This window comes from Bison bison, unplaced genomic scaffold (assembly GCF_000754665.1).
Source record: "Bison bison bison isolate TAMUID 2011002044 unplaced genomic scaffold, Bison_UMD1.0 scf7180017864316, whole genome shotgun sequence".
Taxonomy (NCBI): Eukaryota; Metazoa; Chordata; class Mammalia; order Artiodactyla; family Bovidae; genus Bison; species Bison bison.
The window spans coordinates 2,379,320-2,401,804 of record NW_011494888.1 but is presented as its reverse complement, the minus strand read 5'-3'; the positions used below and the strand labels follow the sequence as shown (position 1 = coordinate 2,401,804).

Genomic DNA, 22,485 nt, shown 5'->3' with positions numbered 1-22,485 from the left:
ATGGGGAGAGGTGAGCATCAGGCCTGCCCTGGGAAAAGATCATGCTGGCTGCAGGGTAGAGAAGAGATGTGAAGGGCCAGGGTGACGGTGCACAGATCACTGAGGAAGTCACTGCAGCGAACCAGTTTTCTCCCTGGGGACTTTTCTCGGATTAGCTCTACTCTTCATAGCTCTATAGGAGTATACTCGCAAGTCACTGTGTCTGTTAAAATGATTTGAAATGGTTTTAAATATGTTTTTAACAGTTTAAAAGGAAAAATAAGACTGTAGTAATCATTTTTTTTTATATGCAGAATTTCAGTTGCTGTATTACGGTTTAAATACCCTTTTGTGATCAAGCCTAGGGATGGAGTTTAGAACCTGAAGCGGTTAAACACTGGTGTCCAGATTCCTTCTGTGTACTTACTTCATGCTTTCATAGATTCTTGACTATTTTATAGCGGTGTTGTGCAATAAAAACACCTGTGCTGCAAATCAAGCCACATGTATAACTTTCAATTTCTTAGTAACCATATTAAAAAGAAAATGGTGAGATTAATTTTAATGATATATTTTATTTAACCCATTATATGTAAAGTATTATTTCAGCAGACACATGCGTGCTTAATCTTATATGACTCTTTGCGACCCCATGGACTGTGGCCTGCCAGGCTCCTCTGTCCATGGGATTGCCCAGGCAAGAATATTGGAATAGGGAAAAAGAAAACAATACTGGAGTGGGTTGCCATTTCCTCCTCCAGGGGGTCTGCCTGACCTAGGGATGGAACCTGTGTCTCCTGCATTGCAGGCAGATTCTTTACTGCTGAGCCACTAGGGAAAGCCCATTTGTTTCATCACGGAATCAATATAAAATTATTAATGAAATATTTGGCATTCCTTTTTTTATGAAATCACAGGAATCCAGTAGATACTTCTCCTTAGAACCATATTTCAGGGCTAGTGGCTGCTGGTCAGACAGTTCAGCTCTACAGGTTTCTGGGTTAATAAGAATAGTTTTTTAAAGTTATTGAATTTATAGAAATAAGAACCCACACAGACCTGATTTTAACAAACTTTGAAACAGAGTTGGTTGCTCTTGTTACAAAGAAAGCTGTGAAGTTTAGATGTATCAGAGGTGTTCCTGAAATGAAGTTTTTTAAACACTGTGAAAGGGTTAAGTTACAAGTTATCACTAACAGTTTTTGAGAGACTTCCAGGGACAAAATGGAGGAGCTGTGTTGGAACTTGCTAATGGAGGGCTCAGGACACAGTTTTACTTGAGCGCGATTTCTTGGTGTTGTACAGCCTCTAGCAAATTAATGTCCATTGACGCGTGTTATCACAAGTATTAAGCGCTTCCAGTGTGACCGTCACGTAAAGAAGTGAAGAATAGTGTCTGTGTTCTTTGCAAACCCTTAGTGGACGTGCTTTGCTACATCAAAATGAAAATGACTTTTGAATTGTTAATGCTTTTTTTTTTAAAAAAAAAACTTTTAGTTCTTTACTCAAGAGCCACAATATTTAATTTTATCACCTTTGTGGACACTGCAAAGTTCTTAGTATGAACAGTTATATTCATACTATTTTAACATTTACCTTGAAATAAAACTCTTGTTTTAATTAATATATTCTAACAGATCTCTGTATAATAGACCATTTTTGGTAGAGGTAATCATGAAACATCAGTAAAGTTGAAAAGCAGTAAATATTTAAGATTTTCTTTGTAACTTAGGTGCTAGTTTTTGGTTATTTTACCACGACCAGATTAGCACTGTTGTCGAAAGGCCTTGTTTATTGAACACTGAATACATCTCTCTTTTTACCTGCTTGATTAAGTCAACAGTCTGATCACTGTTATCTGTGTATTATGTTCTACTTACTGCGTAAGATGTTCAGACCAGAGCTCTCCAGCTCCACCTTCTCTTAACTTCTCTTTAAATTAGGTAATTGATACATCTTTTTAAAAGTTGTTGTTGTTCAGTTGCCCAGTCAGGTCTGACTCTTTGCGACCCCGTAATTTTTAATTAGAGGTTACTTCTCCCCCACCCCACCCCACCTGGCCAGAGGAAAATATCCTGAGGACTGGAGAGTGTTTTGACCTTCAAGTCTTGTGCGCTAGATTCCAGCACTGAAAGCGGACCACGCGTAGTCCACTCGCCTTTACTCGTTTGTGCTCATCGTGACAGAGCTGACAAATCTCGTTTTACCAGGCTTACTGGATGAACTGCTCCTGCGATTATAGCTTTCAAGTCCCACCCCTAAACCTTTTGAACCTCTTGCTGGTATCTTGCTCACTTGTTTTGATGTTGAGCACGTAGGTAGATGGATTTACAACACCAAGCTATTCAGGAGTTACATTGTTCTTAAAGCACGGAGTAAGAGCCTTGAAAACATGTTCTTGCTTGTTAATTCTCTTATGGAAAGAAATGCAAATAGTGACCTGTTACCATATTTTCATGGCTGATATTTGACTATGGGCTTTGAAGCTTTAAATTTTAAAGTGTTGAAAGGAGAATGGAATTTTACAGATGTTTAAATGACATTACTTTAACATTAGTATTGGCACCTGGTGAGATATCCAAAAGGTACGTAGTGTCTCCCGTTCATACCTGGTGCGTCAGCCACTGTCCCTTTCTCCTGTGGGCAACTTTCTTAGAACTCTCTCCAGAGGTGGTCTGTGCACACACAGCCAGCTATGTGCTGCAGGTCAGCCTCTACCACAGCCCCCTTTCTTTGGGTGGAAGCCCCACACATACTGTGGTTGTCACTTAGTTGCTAAGTCGTGTCCAACTCTTGTAACCCCATGGACTGTAGCCCGCCAGGCTCCTCTGTCCATGGGATTTTCCAGGCAAGAATACTGGAGTGGGTTGCCATTCCCTTCTCCAGGGCATCTTCCTGACCCAGGGATTGAACTCTGGTCTCCTGCATTGCAGGTGGATTCTTTGCCATCTGAGCCACCAGGGAAGCCCTTGCGTATACTATAGTATATTGTAAACACTTCTCTGTACTTTGTATTTTGAAACAATGGATCTGAGAGACTACTTTATACCATTACCTGAAGAAGTTCTTCATTCCTTTTTACAACTGCTTAGTGAGAATAGAATTATTAAATGATCCCCAAAGACTTAACCCAATAGAGTTAGCTATTGTTACAGTAATGAAGTTAGTATTTTTTTTTAATATGAGATCAGAAGTTTTCTTTACATTGTTAAAGTAGATGGTTTTTATTATATGTTGGGAAAATGTTAAAGCCATTTCTCCCCCCCCCACTTTTTTTTTTTCAGATAACCAGACAGCTAAATGGAGTCTGAGCAGCTGTTCCATAGAGGCTACTGTAGAAACAGCTACAACAGTATAACCAGTGTGAGTAGTGATGAGGAGCTTTTAGACGGGGCAGGTGTTATTATGGACTTCCAGACTTCTGAAGATGACAATTTGTTAGATGGTGACACAGCAGTGGGTAAGTTTGACATTATAGCTCTTAATATTTGTCATCATGAATTGTTTTAGGCATTGTTTTATTGAGGTTAAGTTTTGGGATGGCTTTTTTGTTGTTTTAATTTTTACTTATTTCTTTGGCTGTGCTGGGTCTTAGTTGCAGCATGTGGAATCTTTAGCTGTGGCATGTGGACTCTTGGTTGCGGCATATGGGATTCAGTTCCCTGACCAGGGGTTGAACCTTGAGCCCCCTGCATTGGGAGCGTGGAGTCTTAGCCATTGGACCACCGGGGAAGTCCCTGTTTTTATTTTAATTGCAGTGATTCATGTAACCATTTTAAAGTGCACAATTCATTGGAATTTAGTCCATTCACGCTGTTGTACAGCTACCACTGGTGTCTGCTTTTCATTTGTTGTTTCGTCACTCAGTTCTGTCCAACTCTTTTGCAACTCCATGGACTGTAGCCCACCAGGCTACTCTGTCCATGGAATTTCCCAGGCAAGAATACTGGAATGGGTTGCCATATTCTTCTCTAAGGGATCTTCCCCAACCTGGGGATAAAACCTGAGTTGCTTGCAGTACAGGTGGATTCTTTACCACTGAGCCACCAGGGAAGCCCAAAAGAAAATCTCATATATGGATAAACTTAAAAATTTCAGTATAATATACTGCAGAGAGGTACACAACTGTAGTTGAAGCAGAAAAGCAAAACTTATGGGGTATATATTATATATAGAGAGAGACAGAGACATATAGAAAGAGATTTATTATGAAAGATTGGCTCATGTGATGGCAGAGGCTGAGAAGTCCCACCAGCTGCCAGCTGCATAGTGGGAGCTCAAGAGAGTTGGTGGTGTGGTTCCAGTCCAGATCCAAAGGCCTGGGAACCAGGGGAGCCAGTGAGTTGAGGCCCAGTCCGTACTTGAGGGCCCAGGCCCCATGGTGCTGATGTCCAAGGGCCGCTCCAGCAAGAGCAGAGTTTTCAGTCTGCCAGTTCAAATGCTCATCTCTTCCGGAAAGGCCCTCGCAGACACACTGGCTATCTGGGCATCTCTTTGCCCAGCCTCGTTGATACATAAAATTAGCCAGCACAATAATCACCATGTCACAAGCATGGAAATGAATGAATTTCTACAAAGTAGTTACACTCATATACCTCAATTAAGAAATAAAACGTGACCAGTTTCCCAGCAATCCGCCCGCATTCCCCCTTCCAATTTCAGAGGTAACTGTTATTTTGATTTCTGTCACCACAGATTACATTTGCAGGTATTTAAACTTTATATAAAAGCATTTATACTATATATACTCTTTTGAGTCTGGTGCCATTTACTTGTGTTTTGATTCATGTATGTTGTTGAATATAGCAGTAGTTATTTTCATTGCCATGTAGTATGCCATTTGTAAATACACTTCAGTTTATCTGTTCTATCCGTCATATGTTGTGAAACACATTTAGGTTTTTTAAATTAATTTTTCTTAGATTTTGGCTATTAACAATCATGGTGCTGAGAATTTTCAGGTCCATGTATTTTAGTGCATATCATGTACGCAGTTGTGTGGGATTTATCCCTCAGGATGGTCTCTTGGATGACAGGTGTGTGAATGTCAGATCCTGTGAAAGGCGGGCACAGTCTGGACATTGTGTCAGCAGTGTGTGAGCTCTGCTTGCGTCACGTCTTCACTAATACTTGATGTCGGTTTAAAAATTTTGGCTCTTTTGATGTGGGTGCAGTAGTCTCAAATTTTGGGTTTGATTTACAGTTGCCTAATGGCTTATGAGCTTAAATGCCTTTTGTGTGTTGTTTGGCTTTTTAGATAGCGTCTTTTGAAGTGCCTGTTCAGTCATTTTGCCTAAGAGGTCTTTATGCATTCTGATTGAGTCCTTTGTTAGATTTATGTATTGCAGATGTCTTCTCTTGCTCTTAATAGAATCTTTTGATGAAGATACTGTCAATTTTAATGAAACCCAGTTAATGTTTTCCTTTATTCTTTATACTTTTCCTGTTCTGTGTTAAGATAGCTTCCCATACATACCTCAAGGTCAAGAAGGTATTCTCTCCTTGTCTCCTACAAGTTTTATTTTTTGTGTGTCTCTTGCATTTAGTTTTATAATCTAACTGCAGTTAACTTTTATATGTGATATAAGTGTTCAGATTCATTTTTTCCTATATGGATAACTATTCGGCCCATATATTGGAAAATCTTCCATTTTCCAGTGCATCGGAGTGACCTGTTTCTCATCTATCAAGTGGATGTATTTCTGTAGGTCTGTTTCTGGACTTTTTCCTCTGTTACGTTGAATATTTGGCTATCTTTGTACCACAACCCAGGTGGTGCTAGTGGTAAAGATCTGCCAATGCAGGGGACATGAGTTTGATCCCTGGGTTGGGAAGATCCCCTGGAGGCGGGCATGGCTACCCACTCCAGTATTCTTGCCTGGAGAATCCCCATGGACAGAGGAGCCTGGCGGCCTACATCCTTGGGGTCGCAAAGAGTTGGACACAATTGAAGGGACTGAGCACGCATGGACGTACCGAAACCCAGCATATATATGAGTTTCGTTTCTCGCATTGGTTTTATGTAAATGTGGTCCGTTTACATTTAATGTAACCACTGATATATTTAGGTTCAAGTCTACTGTCTTTCCATTTCTGTTCTATTTGTCACAGTTGGCTTTTTTTTTCCCACCTTGCTTCCTTTCTCTTCCCTCCAATACTGTTAGTTATGCATTCCCTTATATTTTGTTTGATGGGTTACTCTAGAGATTAAAACATGTATTCTTATTAGTTCTACTATAAATTAGTACTTTTCTTTCTTGACATATTTGTTGTTGTTATTCAGTCGCAAAGTCGTGTCTGACTCTTTGTGACTCCATGGCCTATAACCTTCCAGGCTCCTCTGTCCATGGGATTTCCCAGGCAAGAATACTGGAGTGGATTGCTATGTCTTTCTCCAGGGAATCTTCCTGACCCAGGGATCGAACCCACATCTCCTGCATTGGCAGGCAGATTCTTTGCCACCGAGCCACCAGGGAAGCCCTTTGGACATATAGTTGGTACTTATTTATTGAATGAGTGAATTAATTACAAATAAAATGAGTCATCAAGCTTGGTTATATGCCTTCATTTCATTCATGACAGCTGAAGGATCATATAAGTCATTTGACAGAGTTAAAATAGTGGAAGAATTAGGATGAAACTTGAAGTTAGTGGATTCCTTCCAGTTTTCATGGTTGGGGTGGTATAAATGAGTGCTTTTACCAGTTTACGGGAAATGTAAGGGCCTTAGGATATTTTAGCCCCTTTTCTCCCCTCCTGTTTTTTGTGCTATTTTTGTCTTTTAATTCTTTATATATTTTAAACTGCACAAGACATTGTTGTTGTATTATGTTGATACCTGCTTAGGTTTCGCAACTTTACTTTTTCTGGTGCTCTTTATTCTGTCCTGCATTTTCGTGTTTTTATCTGGGATAATTATTTTTCTGCCTGAAGAACTCTCATTAGTATTTCTTTTAATTGCAATCTGCTAGCAGTAAGTTCACCCACTCCAGTGTTCTTGCCTGGAGAATCCCAGGGATGGGGGAGCCTGGTGGGCTGCCGTCTATGGGGTCGCACAGAGTCGGACACGACTGAAGTGACTTAGCAGCAGCAGCAGTAAGTTCACTTAGTTTTTGTACAAGCCTTTGTTTCATCTTTATTTCTGAAGGATATTTTTGCACCTGTATTCCAGATTTACATTGATCTTTTTTGAACACTTCGAAGATACAATTCTCATGGCATTTGCCTTCTGTTGAAAAGTCAGTTGTCAGTTGTATTTTCCCCCCACTCTGGCTTCTTTTATGCCTTTTACTTTGTCTTTGGTTTTTCTGAAACTTAAGCTTAGTCATAGTGTGCCTAAGTGTTGTTTTCTTATTGTTTATCCTGGCTGGGGTTTAGCACTTCCTGAATTGTCACCTGTTTTTTTCTTTTAAATTTCATTTTTGGATAATTCTGACCTGGTGTCCTCAAGTATTGTTTCTAGTATTCCCCCTCTGCTTTCGTTTTAAGACGCCAATCACATTTGTTACATCTTTTCACTTGTGTCTCTTATGCTTTCTTCTATATTTTCTTTTTTTAATGTGGATGTTTCACTTCATTGGGGTAAATAGCAAGGAACGTGATAGATAGCTGGATCAAGTATTGTGTGTGGTTTTATAAGCAGCAGCCAAAAGTGGCTACACCTGTTCGCTCTCCCACTCTCCGTGACTGAGAGCTCCTGCTGCGCCCGTTCTTGTTGGTGTTTGATGCTGTGTCCGTGCTCTGGAGGCTGGCTTTTGTCACAGGTGTGTAGCGCTGTCTCATTATTTTTTGTCAGGTTTTGAATTTCAGTTATTTATCAGCCATAGAATTCCCACTTGATTGTTTTTAAATAGACTTCTGTACTCTGGGAGAAATTCTCTGTGGTTTTTGTGTATGCGTGTGCTTTTTTTCACCTCTGTATTAATCACTTGTTTAAAAGTTCATGTCTGAGTCTTCTCATGTCGAGGTCACCTGTGAGTCTATATCTCTTGCTCTTTTCCTCTTGGTTTCTGTCTCTTGACCTTGACTGCAGATGGGTTGGGGAAGGCAATGGCACCCCACTCCAGTACTCTTGCCTGGAAAATCCCATGGATGGAGGAGCCTGGTGGGCTGCAGTCCATGGGGTCGCTAAGAGTCGGACACGACTGAGCGACTTCACTTTCACTTTTCACTTTCATGCATTGGAGAAGGAAATGGCAACCCACTCTAGTGTTCTTGCCTGGAGAATCCCAGGGATGCGGGAGCCTGGTGGGCTGCCGTCTATGGGTCGCATAGAGTCGGACACGACTGAAGCGACTTAGCAGCAGCAGCAGCAGCAGCAGCAGATGGGTTCTGTAATTCTTATTGAATGCTGAATGTTGTATGCAAATACTTACAGGTGCTCTGGTGAAGGTGACATCTTCACCAGAGTGTATTTAGAGTTTCTGGCAGACGGGTAGTCTGGGAGCCAATTGCAATGATCCCATCAAAGATGGAGAGAATTTGCAGCCTGGTTTCAGGCTTCCTGAGGTTTAGTCTGTTTTTGGCTCACTTTAGTTTTAGGGCAGAGCCCCTGAGGGTCTAGGAGAAAGCCTGGCATGTTCATGAAGGCTCTCGGTCTCTGTGTGCCTGGCTGAGACTGATGGCGGCTCTGCTCGCCGCTTCAGGCTCCAAACCGCTGCTCTGTGCTTGGTTTCTCAGCCTCTCTCTCCTGAAGTCTAGGAATTGTAGCTGTTTGAAGAGAAAGGTCAGTTGGTGATGGACAGGGAGGCCTGGTGTGCTGTGATTCATGGGGTCTCGAAGAGTTGGACACGACTGAGCAACTGAACTAAACTGAAGAGAAAGGTATCCTGGTATGAAGTGTTGTGTCTCATTTCTCCAGGATGCTGGCCCCTTCGAGTCCACTCCCGAGTGCTTTTGTCTCTGTGGCCCCAGGAGATGGGTGAGAGCTCTCAGCTGGAGGGCACCGTCATGGTGCTGCTGTGAACCGGAAATGGCTCGGGGTAAATAGACGAGGCTGTCCGGGAGTACCTGTTTGACTTCTTTTCACAGTGTTGGCAGTTCAGGTTCTCGCTGCCTTGTATCTTGAATGTTTGATTTAGAAAAGCAACAACAGTGTTTTGCTGTTATTGGTCATTTGCTCTCTTCCTTGTTGGTGGATTTTTTTTACCCTAATTTTAATTACAAAGTTACAAACCAGATAAACACATGTATTCATAATTTGAGAACATACCCATTTTTCTGTGTTTAAGTAGCTCCCTGGCCCTTTATATGAAGCGCTTTAGAAACTGAGGGTCGTAGAAAGACATAGGAGGACCAGCTCTTTGCATCTTCCCAGGATTGGTGATGTCTTCATTTATAGTTTTCCACAGGAGAGTGTGTCAAGTCAGAAGGAAGGAACAAGGGAACAAAGAAGAATTTTCTTTTGTTATTATTATTTTTTTTAACCAGGAAGGATATTTTTCAAAAACCCCATCAGTAGACTTCCTCTTCCGTCACTGGCCAGAACTGAGTTACATGCCCACACCTAGACTGATCACTGACTAGGAGGATTGCTGACTGGTTAGAACAATCTTTATTTGTTCCCTGCAGTTAGGCACATTACCAGCCACACAAAATGAAGGTTCTGTCAGCGGGAAAAGCTGGAACGACCTGGGGTGAGCGGCTATCTGTTTTCCACGAGAGTCTGTGCTCAGAAGTGCCTGGTTGAACGTGCAGGTTGTGGAACAGCAGTTGGCAACAGCTATGTCAGTGTAAACTTCTGGGGTTACAGGTTCTAAATGTTACATCTTGAAGAAAGCATATTACTATTAATTTTTAGAAGCTTTTTGACGTGGACTATTTTCCAGTCTTTATTGAATTCATTACAACATTGCTTCTGTTTTATGTTTTTGTTTTTTGGCCGTGAGTCATGTGGGATCTTAGCTTCCCAACCAAGGATCGAACCCACACGTCCTGCATTGGAAGGCGAAGTCCTAGCCACTGGGCTGCAGGAAGTCTCCAAAAGGATATTATTTTGATACCTGTTTAGAATTGTGAAGAGTGTTCTAGAACGGGAGATAATGCATGAAGGCCCAGTTGGGAGAAAAGGGATTATGTTGTGAGACAGCGAATGTAGCTGGTAGGATTGGTGCTAGCTCTTCTCTCAGCAGAGCGGACGTGGTTCTCTTCACAGTAGCTGGGGAGGGCTGTCTGGAGGAAGTCCTGGTCTGCCCCAGGGAGACCTCCCCATCTGGGCCGGGACAGGTTTCTGAGGGCAGAGGTCATCTCTGAGTCTGGAGCATGGAAGTGGACAGTGGGACACGCGGTTGAGTGTTAAATAGTCTTTGACTTAATTTCTCTTTAGAACACCAAAAAGTCATCAATCACTAGAGAGAACTGTTGGCGTTTGGCTTGTGTTGGATAGAAACCTCATGTTCATTGGCAATCCAGTTGCAGACCTGCACTTACATCATGGCTCTGCCAGTTATTAGCTGTGGAACCCCAGCCAGTCGCTTTGCCGTAGAGCTTTCCTCTGTAACTCATAGTGGTTCTTCTCTCTTCTGTGTTCCTTCCCCTTTGGGTGCCTTAGGCTCTATCCCCCAACTTGACCAGTTTCCTTTTAATTTAGCATTCAGGTAAGATGTTGGGAACATTCCTGGTAGTATCAAAAAGAAGTGTAGCCCTATTTAAAACTGGAATATGACACTGGACTAGGATTTAGGTTGCAGAGATAAACCACTGTGGAGTCCCCTGACTCCAGTGAATAATCGAGTTACTTACATGTTGCTTAGCTCTTGTTTTGAAAATAGCTTGAAAAGATGGACCCATGGATCTCAAAGATGAGATCAGCCTTATCTGCTCAGAGTGAATCCTAAATGATACAGAATATGCTGTGATTAAAAAATAGAGCTTATCCATAATGATAATGATGACTAATTGGTAGTATCAAAAGTCTATAAACTAGTGAAAAGCTGAAAAATTAGACTTGATATGTGTTTAAATATATTGAGTGAGTCACTTTAGTCTGTAATTCAAATTCTGTGGAGAATGCAAAATTTTTCATTACAAGTAGCAGGAAGAAAGGGCCAAGATTTTGTTGTCTGAGTTGTATTCATTAAAGAAAGCCATATGGTTCTTGATTCGTTGAAAATGAAACACACATGCGTTCCTCTGCACAACGGCACGTTATTCTTAAATGTACTGGCCTCACTGGGAGTAAGAAAACTGAAAACTAGAGTCAGCCACTGTTCAGCAAAGTAACTCTCAATGATTAGTTTGTGTTGATGATGGTAATGAGTTTAAAGTTTAGTTTCTTATGTCCCTTTTTATATCACACATGAAATGTGAATAGTGCAGCTTACTTGCTGTGTCAGGAGTCCCTTCCATGTTTCTAGATTGTTTGTGAATGGTAGTGTCACAGTCCAGAGAAGGCTATGGCTCCCCACTCCAGTACTCTTGCCTGGAAAATCCTATGGACGGAGGAGCCTGGTAGGCTGCAGTCCATGGGGTCTCTAAGAGTCGGACATGACTGAGCGACTTCCCTTTCACTTTTCACTTTCATGCATTGGAGAAGGAAATGGCAACCCACTCCAGTGTTCTTGCCTGGAGAATCCCAGGGACGGGGGAGCCTGGTGGGCTGCCATCTATGGGGTCGCACAGAGTTGGACATGACTAAAGTGACTTAGCAGCAGCAGCAGCAGCGTCACAGTCCAAGGGAAAGTGTGCCAGGAGCAGAAGCATCCAGAGGGCTCACTCCTGACCCCTCCATGTCTGTTGTTGTGTGGTCGCTAAGGCATGTCTGATGCTTTGCCACCCCGTGGATATAAAGAACCTTAAACATTTGGAAATACTAGATTCAAACGTAAGCTGTTTTTTTTTTTTTTCCCAAGACCATGGGGCACATAATCACAGGGTCTGAAATGCAGAGACACCACATGTTAACAGATTGTTGTGTTCTCTTTCGCGTGTATACCACAAGCTGAGCCTCAGGACTCGGAGAGCCACATAGCGCACGGGACTGCAGGGTGGACTGTCTGTCCTGGTCTTGTGACCTGACCACCTCTGCTGGAACTTCCCTTCCCTTCTGAGCTCTTACAGAGAGTCCAGCATTTCATTTGAATAGATGTAGCTTTATTCAGAATGTTTGTGTTTGGGTCTCATGTCCCTCTGGGTGGCACGTTCACCAGTACTGTCTACACGAGGGATTTCAGGGCAGGAGGCCTGGGAAGGGGAGGCTGAGGGGCCAGGCCAGAAGCTGGCTGGCCTTCTCCTTGGATGCCTCTCAGGGTTTGGCAGACCTCACAGTCCAGGGTCCAGGCCTTAGTCCTTTAAACCTGGAAGCAGGGCATTAGCCCCGCCAACTGAGCTGTTGCTTAGAAGTGGATTCATATTAACCAGGATCTTAGATCTTGTTAGATGAAAACTGCGAATGTATTTACAATGAGTAAATACATTAATCACTGATGTTTTATGTCTTTTGAGAGAAAAGACGTAAAGCAGCATGTAAAGACACACAGAATTCAGGACTTAACTATGTTTTTGAGAAGGATGGAGCAAAAGGAAAACAGGTTGAAATGCAGGAAATCTAGAGATGAATGTTGGTGAAAGCTTAACGGCTATGTACTTTCTGAGGGGAGACTGGGAATTTGGCTCTAAGCTTTGTAGTGGTGAGTGAAACTAGGAAACCTGTTTAGTTAAGTGATTCTTGGTGTTTATGAGAGAAAAACTCAATCAGTTTCTCAGCGGATTCCCTGTTACTGATTTTAAGATAATCCGTTTTTGAGCGACATGATGAAACGATTCCTTTCTACGCTCTAGGCTGGTTTTCAGGACTGTCATTGCAGTAAACAGCAGTGGTTTTCACAGGGCTTTCTTTTGTAATAACATCCATTACCATCACCAGCTTGAATCCCAAGGCCTGATTCCACGAGGGCCCTGTTACTATATGGTACAAGCATTGATTATTTATGGTGTTCTGGCAGGATCCATAGATATAATTCAGACTGTTTTGGAACAGGTGGACAGCATGGAGTTTCAGAAGTCATCAAACTGTATCACTATTGTCATTTTATTTTTTTTGCTGGAAGGTTTTATATAACATTACATAGCAGTGATTTTAGAATTATATTTTGGAATTATAACAGCTACGTACTTATATTCAGCTCATTTTCCTTAAGCATTTGAAGAGCCTAACACAACCTAAGACTGATTAGAAGGCACTAGAAGTCCCCTTAATGAAAAATGGAGGCTGTACTCATGGGCAGGGTCAGGGGCCTTTCTTGAAAATCATTTTGTATCTACCGGAAGATACAAGTACATGATGAACAGAAGGTCCAGAACTTATATTCCATGTGACAAGGTCACAATAATTGCAGCTATGATAAATTTGAAAGGAAGTAGCTACCCATAGACATTTTAAAAAGAAAAAAGCTAAAACAAAACATTGTCTCATGTATCCACAAAATGCCTGGCTTTGACTAATTTACTCAAGTATGTCTCTTAAGGCAGTAGTCCTCAGATCTTTTGTTTTCAAGATCTTTTTCTATTCTTAAAAGATTATTGAGGACTCTAACAAGGTGTTTTTTTTTGTTTTTTAATTTTAATATAGGTTCAGTTCAGTTGCTCAGTCGTGTCCGAGTCTTTGCAACCCCATGGACTGCAGCACGCCAGGCCTCCCTGTCCATCCTGGAGTTTACCCAAACTCATGTCCATTGAGTCGGTGATGCCATCCAACCATCTCATCCTCTGTTGTCCCCTTTTCCTCCTGCCCTCAACCTTTCCCAGAATCAGGGTATTTTCAAATGAGTCAGCTCTTTGCATCAGGTGGCCAAAGTATCAGAGTTTCAGCTTCAACATCAGTCCTTCCAATGAACACTCAGGACTGATCTCCTTTAGGATGGACTGGTTGGATCTCCTTGCAGTCCAACGGACTCTCAAGAGTCTCCTCCAACACCACAGTTCAAAAGCATCAATTCTTCAGCGCTCAGCTTTCTTTATAGTCCAACTCTCACATCCATACATGACCACTGGAAAAACCATAGCCTTGACTAGATGGACCTTTGTTGGCAAAGTAATGTCTCTGCTTTTTAATATGCTGTCATATTAAAACTGACAGGTTGGTCATAACTTTCCTTCCAAGAAGTAAGCATCTTTTAATTTCATGGCTGCAGTCACCATCTGCAGTGATTTTGGAGCCCCCAAAATAAAGTCAGCCACTGTTTCCACTGATTTCCCCATCTATTTGCCATGAAGTGATGGGGCCAGATGATTACAATATCAATATTTACCATATTAAGAATTAAAATCAAAGTATCAATCCTCTTAAATTCATTAAAAAATAGCAAAAGTACATTAATAACTTTTTTAAGCTAAAAATTAGCTGTATGTTCAAAAGTAAAAATAAACTGAGAAGAGTGACGTTTCATGTTTTTACAACTATGTCTAATGTCTGTTTCATAGGAAACAAAACATCTAGATTCTTAGATCTGTTTCCCCACTAAGCCTTGTGATGTGTTGTTTGGTTGAAACATCTGAGAAATATTTAAGAAAATTTGGCCTTATACAAATATTGAGTTGGCTGAAAAATTCATGCAGATTTTTCCATTACATCTTATAGAAAAACTCAAACAATTTTTTTTTTGCCAACCCAATATATAGTTAGATAAAAAAGAAATCATTTAATAGCCTTTTCAGATCATTGTGGATCTCCTTCTTTGATACTACACCCAAACTCAACAGATGATAATTTCCTAAAGGTTAATTGCAGTATGGCAACTGAACCCATAGTGATGAAAGTTTTGCATTGTGTTAATTAAAATCCATGAGCCCATCTTGTGCTTTGAGTGACTCTGTCACCCATGCATGCATTTGTAATCTGCGTAGCGCTCAGTCGTGTCTGACTCGGTGAGCCCGTGGACTGTGGCCCGCCGGGGTCCTCTGTCCGTGGGATTATCCAGCCAAGGACACTGGAGTGCTGGAACTTCCCTGGTGGGCCAGTGGCTCAGACTCTGAGCTCCCAGTGCAGGGGGCCTGAGTCTGGTCCACGGTCAGGGAACTAGGTCCCCTGTGCTGCAACTAAGATCCGGTGAAGCCAAATAAATAAAAACAAATGCTGGACTGGGTTGTCTTTTCCTTCTCCGGGGATCTCCCTGACCCAGGGATCAAGCCCGAGTCTCCTGCATCTCCTGCATCGGCAGGTGGAGTCTTTACCACTGAGCCGCCTGGGAAACCCCTGTAACATGCGTTAGTCACTTGGAAGTTGTCACTAGTTTATTAGTTTGCTAGGGCTGCCTTAACACAGACTGGGTGCCTTCAACAACAGAAATTAATTTCCCACAGACCTGGGAACTTCCCCACAGTTCTAGAGGCTGAAGGCCTGAGACGGAGGTGTTGGCGGGGCTGTTGGCTTCTTCTGAGGCCTCTGTCCTTGGCTTGTAAGCGTCTGTCTCCTGGTGGTGTCCTCATATGGTCTGTGTATATCTGTGGCCTGATGGCATGAGTTTACTAATCCTCCTGGATTAGGCCCCGCCCCAGTGACCTTACTTAACCTGAATTATTCTTATAAAGGTCACATTCTGAGGTGCTGTGGCGGGGGGCGGGGGGGGGCAGGGTGTTTTTGTACCCATTTGGTGGGGCACAGTTCAGCCCATAACAGATTTCTTTAGATCTTGCTAATAATGTTCACATTATTTTATTACACAAAACCAGTGAGTCATGTTTTTCAGTGTGGCCACCAATAATCCCACAATCCTATCAGAAGTCTTCATCTGTTGGGAAGGTGTCAGGCCCCTACTGGTGAATACATCTTTCCCAAAATTTAATATCTGCTTTTCCTCAAGATGACACCATTGCTGAACAGTCTATGCAAAAGGGTTTTGTGTGTTCTTTCCATTAAAAGGATGTCCACTCAAGAGTTGCACTTTCATAAACTGAATAACCTCCTGTTTCCTGAGGGGCATTTGAAAGGGAATTGGGCTTTTATTGTCTAATGGTAATGTGGTGGTAGAGAATTCAGTGCCCGCCAGTCTGTGTTGGTGCCACTTGTGAAAGTGAAAGTCACTCAGTCGTGTCCGACTCTTTGTGACCCATGGACTATACAGTCCATGGAATTCAGGCCAGAATACTGGCGTGGGTAGCCTTTTCCTTCTCCAGGGGATCTTCCCAACCCAGGGATCGAACCCAGGCCTCCCGCATTGCAGGTGGATCTTTTACCAGTTGAGCCAGCAGGGAGGTTCTGGTGCTACTGGGATTTGTGCTGAATGCCAGCCACTACCTACTACGAGTTGCTCTCGCGCTATGAATAGAGTGAAAGAGAGTCTTGTGGAGGCTGAATAATCTCCCTCCCCCACCCCTGTGATTGATTCCTGGAGCCTGTTAATATGTTACTTTACATGATAGAAGGGACTCTGCAATTTGAATAAGTAAAGAATCTTGAAATGGAGCCATTATCCAGGATTATCTGGGTAGCTCCATTGAAATCCCAAGCATCCTTAAATGGAAGGGGCACGAGGATGAGTCTGAAACCGGGGCTGGCCAGCTGAGAGAGTTGCAGGAGAAAGCCAGTTCTGACCCCATGTTGGAAACTGTTTCTTTGACTTGCTTTCATCATACTCAATGGCTTGCCTGGAGAACCCTGCCCCTCTGCTTGGCTGTAAACTAAAGCGCCTTTGTTCAGCTCATGGAGAGAGAGTTTGTCCCTGCCCACCTGTGAATAGATGAGATAAACACACCCCTTCCAAAGGCTGGCCGCTCCCTTGAAGATGTTTTGCTAGACTGAAGACCCTTTCACTGTACTTCCCCACTGCATCTCCCGTTCCTGCCTTTTGACTTTAGTTCCTCATTGCTTCTTTCTCTCTAATCTATACAAGAACCTGGCTTCCACACCCCAATGAGATGGTTATTTTGAGGCACTAGCCTGCCATCTTCTCGGGCTGCTGGCTCTTCCTTGCCTCAGCACGTCTCAGATTCATTGGCCTGTCATGTGGTGAGCAGAGGGAGCCTGGACTCAGTAACAAGAGGAAGGGGCCACCGGCCAGGGAAGGAAGCCGAGAACAGCGTGGAGGTGATTCTCCCTTGGGGCCTCCAGAAGGGGCGCCCCCGCAGACACCTGGACTGTGTACTTCTGACTTCCACAAGCGGAAGAGAACACATCGTGTCCTTTCAGACCACCGAACCTGTGCTCATCTGTCACCGTTGTGGTAGGTGGCCTGCGCAGAAGTCTCATCTCAGGAAAAATGCTGCGGACCTTGGTGTCTCCAGGGCTCTGTGACCGCACTGTGGGAGTTCTGACTTGAGATAAGCCAGCTGCAAAATGCACATGGGGAACTGAGTACGGCGCCTTGCTGTCTGGTATTTTATAAGCTATGTGAATGGAAGGGCTTATATAAAAAGGGCAAAATCTGCATGTATAATGTGATCCCAGTTCTCAAAATACTGAATACATACACCTACACACACCCTGCACACATTTGGTGGGAGATAAACCAAAATAGTGATTTTTCTCTGGATGATGGAATTTTTTTTAATGCTTTACAATTATTTTTGTTTGTTTATTTTTGGCTGTGCTGAGTCTTTATTGCTGCGGGGGCTCTGGTTGTGAAGGTACGGGTTTCCCACTGCGGTGACTCCCCTTACCGTGGAGCACACGCTTTCCCTAGGCGTGTAGGCTTCGGAAGTTGCAGCGCTGACTGAGTTTCACCGTGGTGTGTGGGATCTTCCCAGATCAGGGATCAAACCTTCGTCTCCTGCATTAACAGGAAGATTCTTTATCCATTGAACCACCAGGGAAGCCCCTTGTTAATGCTTTCTGTTGTTTTGCAAATTGTCACCAATTTGTCTGCAGATCTATAAAACGGTGAGCCAAAACTTCCAACTGACTGTAAGGTGTATTTGTCCATGTAGAAAGATCGAAAGTGTTTTCTGAACAGTTTAACTTGCGTTATAACTGAAATGTTTAGCCATATGGCAAACATTCTGTGACGTTCTCTCGCTGGGCCTTGCGAATGTTAAAGTTGAGCTTGTGCCTGGCTGGCTGAACTCCAGGTCTCTGCACACCTTTCCTCTGCCTGTAACGCCTGTCATTACCTGTGCCTTGCTCCTCAGGTTTTCCCTCACGCCCCTGGAAAGCCTTCCCTGACTTCTCAGGTGTGGGTTAGACCCTCCTGTGTCGTGAGCTACGTTGCTCCTGTTGTGTTTGCTTTCTTGGCTTTTCTTATTTATTTTGGTTGTACCTTGCCTTCTTCCTGGACTAAGCTTGCCATCTTTCAGTATATTTATCCTTTGTTTTTCTGTCTGCTTTGTTCTATTTAGGGCTGATCCATTATGTACTAATGGCATTTCTTAACTCTTGATGAGCAATCTTATTTTCTTTATTTCTAAACTTTGTGGCACTGGGGTATTAGTCAACCATGGTCAGCCATGGGTGTGGTTTATTTCTCCCTTCTCAAAATGTCTAATATATTGGCATACATTCCAGTAGAAGCTTGTTAAAAGTTTACTGCTTTATAAAATATTCATCCTGTTTAACATATTAGCTAGGTTTACTTTATAATGTTTAGGAATCTTGTTTTTTCCTTTTTTATTTATTGAACTAATATAGGTGTATTGAGAAAAGTTTTGGTTTAACTGGACACATAAGGCACCAGTGGAGTGGCAGGAACTGTCACACACCCACGTTGTCACAACGGTATCACACGGGGGCCCCAAATGAAGAGTCATCAGGAGGGAAAAGCCACAGGATAGAAGAGGTGGGCTACGGTATATCCAGCGCCCTGGCGTTAGTCGTGCCAGCACTTGTGTTTGTCATCTTTCTTATCTAAAAAAATGAATGTGAAATATCTAGTCTACTCACCCAACTCAGATTAATCTTGGAAACAAAATAGAACAATATAGTAGAAGACATTGTGGAAATGTTACTGTTAACATGTGAGTCCTTTGTGGCAGTTTTGGCCTGGGTTCTCAAAGGCTATCTGTACTTAGTCAAACAGATTACATCATGACATTCACATAGGTTATCCTGGATTCATAATAATCTCATACAGTTAACTGCAGGGTTTAGTGATGACTTGGGTTGCCTTGGAGAAGTGCTGATTCTAGACCTGGGGCAGGGAAGATACAAGGGGTGTAGTATGAGAAGGAAGGAAATGCTCAGAAACAAAAAGATCAGGACGGTCAAAGGAACACTGAAGGAACCTGAGAGAGCACCTTGTGGCCAAACCTGGAACCACTTGAGCACAAAAATAAGGCAGAAGGAAATGGCAACCCACTCCAGTGTTCTTGCCTGGAGAATCCCAGGGACAGGGGAGCCTGGTGGGCTGCCGTCTATGGGGTCGCACAGAGTCGGACACAACTGAAGTGACTTAGCAGCAGCAGCAGATTATATCCAAAGTGTAAGATCAATGTAAATGAGTTCATTTATGCAATGTAAATGATAGGAACTGATATAAATGACTGAACATTTTATAAGTGGGGGAGAAAAGACAAGTCTCCTGGATAATTTCTGTAGTTGTCCATCCTTGAGGAGGAGGAGCTGCCTCCTACCCTCCTCCCTTGATGATGGGCTGCATGTGATGGCTGCCTCCCAAGACTAGAGCCTGGGATGCTAGGAACTCCGCAGTGGAGGGAGATGGCCAACACCGTCATACCGGATACTGGAGGTGCCACTGCCAGTGAGGCCGTGTGGACATCGCATACCCCCAGCATGTGACAAGAAGACCACTTGCCTTGGTGACACTTGCCTTTCCAAAGACTCATAACCCCAGTCTAAGCACAGGAGGAACTGTAGACAAAGCCAGACTGATGGGGACAAGGTCATGACAAAGAAGGAGAGACTGAGAAACTGTCAAGACCAGACGAGTTGAGAGATGCGTTGCCTAAATGCAGTGTGGTGTCCTGGATGGGACCCTGGGGTAGAGAGAGGACAGTGGCAGAGGCTAGTAAAGCCAGAGAATGTCTGGGCTTTCCTTAGTGGAAGTGTGCCGATGTCAGTTTCTTAGCTGAGAAAAACATGCCCTGAACACACAGGACATTATGAAAGTGAAGGGAAAGTGAAAATTGTTCAGTCGTGTCTGACTCTTTGCAACCCCATGGACTATCCAGTCCATGCAATTCTCCAGGCCAGAATACTGGAGAGGGTAGCCTTTCTGTTCTCCAGGGGATCTTCCCAACCCAGGGATTGAGTCCAGGTCTCCTGCATTGCAGTCAGATTCTTTACCAGCTGAGCCACAAGGGAAGCCCAAGAATATTGCAGTGGGTAGCCTATCCCTTCTCCAGCGTATCTTCCCTACTTAGGAATCAAACCAGGGTCTCCTGCATTGCGGGAAGATTCTTTACCAACTGAGCTATGAGGGAAGCCCACATAGGATATTAACTGAGAATGAATATTTGGGATGGTAGTCTGGGAAGCTGAGTGAGAGATACTCAGGACCTCTTTGTACAGTCTTTGCCACTGTCTTACACATCTAGAATTAGTCCAAAGTAATGTTTATTAAAAAAAAAATGAGTCCAAAAGCATTAACTTATAAATAATAAAAGCAAAATGTGCTTATTGTAGAAAATGCGATTGATAGAAATTAAGCATGCTAAATTAAGATCCCTCATAATCCTGCTACCCACAGGTAACTAACAGTTTTGGTGTATTTTTTTTAGACTTCTATGTATTTTCCATCCAGCAAGTAATTGTTAGGCTCCTTTATGGGCCAGGCACCACGCCAGGTGCTGGAGATGGAGCAGTGAACAAGAGTGATGCGAGTCTCTCATGGAGTCTGGGCTCTGCTGAGAGAGAGAGCACCGCTGAAATAAATAGTAACCCCACAGGAAACAGTGACAGTGGTGTTAAGGTGAATGCTGTCAAGAAGCAGTATGGTTGTGAGGACATATAAGTGAGGGAATCTAAGATGCATCATTGGAGGTGAGAAGTGAAAAATGAGGAGTCGAGCAGGTGATGGGAGCAAGGAGTGGGGTGCTGGGAGTTGGGGTACAAGTGTGGGTACAGTCGGGAGATCCTTGGGGAGGATGGAGTTAGGGGCTAGAGTGGGAAGGGACTGTGGCTGGAGGGGTGGTTAAGCAAGGTTGAAACTCTGCATTTTAAGGTGTTGGGCCTTTTCCCTGAAGAGTGATGGGGGAGTAGTATGGTGATAGTAATTTTAGAAGATTGTTCAGCTGCCATGTGGATTGGAAGGTAGTGAGAGCAGGGAGGTGAGTGTCTTAGGTCAGAAGGGAGCTGATGGGTTCTCTGATGGGCAGAGTGACCTGCAGAGCAGATGGAGTCAATAGAGAATCCCAGGTGAATCAAGCCAGATGTGCTGACGGGATGGGGGCTGGGGGTGCAAGGGAGAGTTCTGCGTTATTAGTATGTGAAGCTGGTAGTGCCATGTACAAGGTGGAACCTGGGACCTTTTTCAGTTAATGTTAAAAACATTGCCTTATGTTACAAAAGCATACCTTAGCTTTAATGGTTGTATAATATTTGAATACATGAATGTGTTCTAAATTTCTGGGAAAAAATTATTGGGAGAATGGCATTTATTAACATTAGTTAATGTATAGTGAATACATTTTGAAAATGGATGGTAGAATTGTTGCTAAAAACTCTAAATGCTGCTAAGATGATTGGAGTTGGTCAGTTTCTGTGAATAAGAATAATGAAGTTTATTTGGTATCAGCTGCAGGGAAAACACGTTAATAACATAATCGAACAGTAATTTTTTAGTAAACTCGGTATCCTCGCCTGGCAGTTTGTAAGCAGAAACAAATTGCTGATGGTGTAAGATTATGGTACAGCTCAGAAATCTAAGAAATGTAATCTGAGTTAGAATAATTTGACTGTGCTACAGCTTTTCAGAGGTTATGTTTGTGCTTGAGGTCTTCAGGTGACAAGTTGATTTTAATTTCATCCGGCATCTCCCAAAAACATTGGTGGCATTGTTCTAATGAGTGAGGTGTTTGCCTTTAAAGTTGAATTTGGCAACATAGGCTCAAACCTTTAAAAGAACATGAAATGGCTATATCATGAGTCCTCAGTAAAAGGGTTTTTAGAAATTCTTAAAGTTCATAATAAAACAAGGCCACTATCATTTAATGGCTGTCTGTCGGGAGAAGGTCAAACCTCTTTCAAACACTCCGCTCAGAATTATTTTTAGAAATGAGCAAATAATTCTAGGGTTCATCTGATACTCATTCTAAGCACTGTCATGTTCTTAATACATATGACACCCTTCAGATTCTGTTGCCAACTAACTTGTAGATTTTCTCTGCACCTGAATCTCCTACCTAATATACGTGGAGTAGGGGACTTGCTGAATTTATGTGCACGGATATAGGTAAGGTCATGTGTTTAGGGAGAGCTAACCCATACTAAGTTTATGAAGTGCTGTAATTCAAGATGTTACTAACAAACTAGGAAAAAGAAGTTGGTCTGCTAAAGGGGTGCCTTAATGAAATTAGTCTGTTATAGCAATGGCAATCAAATGGTGGTTGGGTATTCTCAGAAAGATCATTGGGAAGATGTGAGCTTAGTTTTGATTATCATCTATAGAACCTGATGGTATT

General features: G+C 42.8%; 1 protein-coding gene across 2 annotated transcripts in view; it reads left to right on the top strand.

The window, feature by feature from the left end:
* The window catches only part of CLCN3 (chloride channel, voltage-sensitive 3), an 89,163-nt gene that overhangs the window by 7,594 nt on the left and 59,084 nt on the right, over positions 1-22,485 (top strand). For both annotated transcript variants that reach the window (XM_010852778.1, XM_010852780.1), the window contains exon 2: positions 3,264-3,439. In XM_010852778.1, coding sequence (XP_010851080.1) covers positions 3,280-3,439 — 160 coding nt within the window. In that variant the 5' untranslated portion in view covers positions 3,264-3,279. The remainder of the gene's footprint in view (positions 1-3,263; positions 3,440-22,485) is intronic.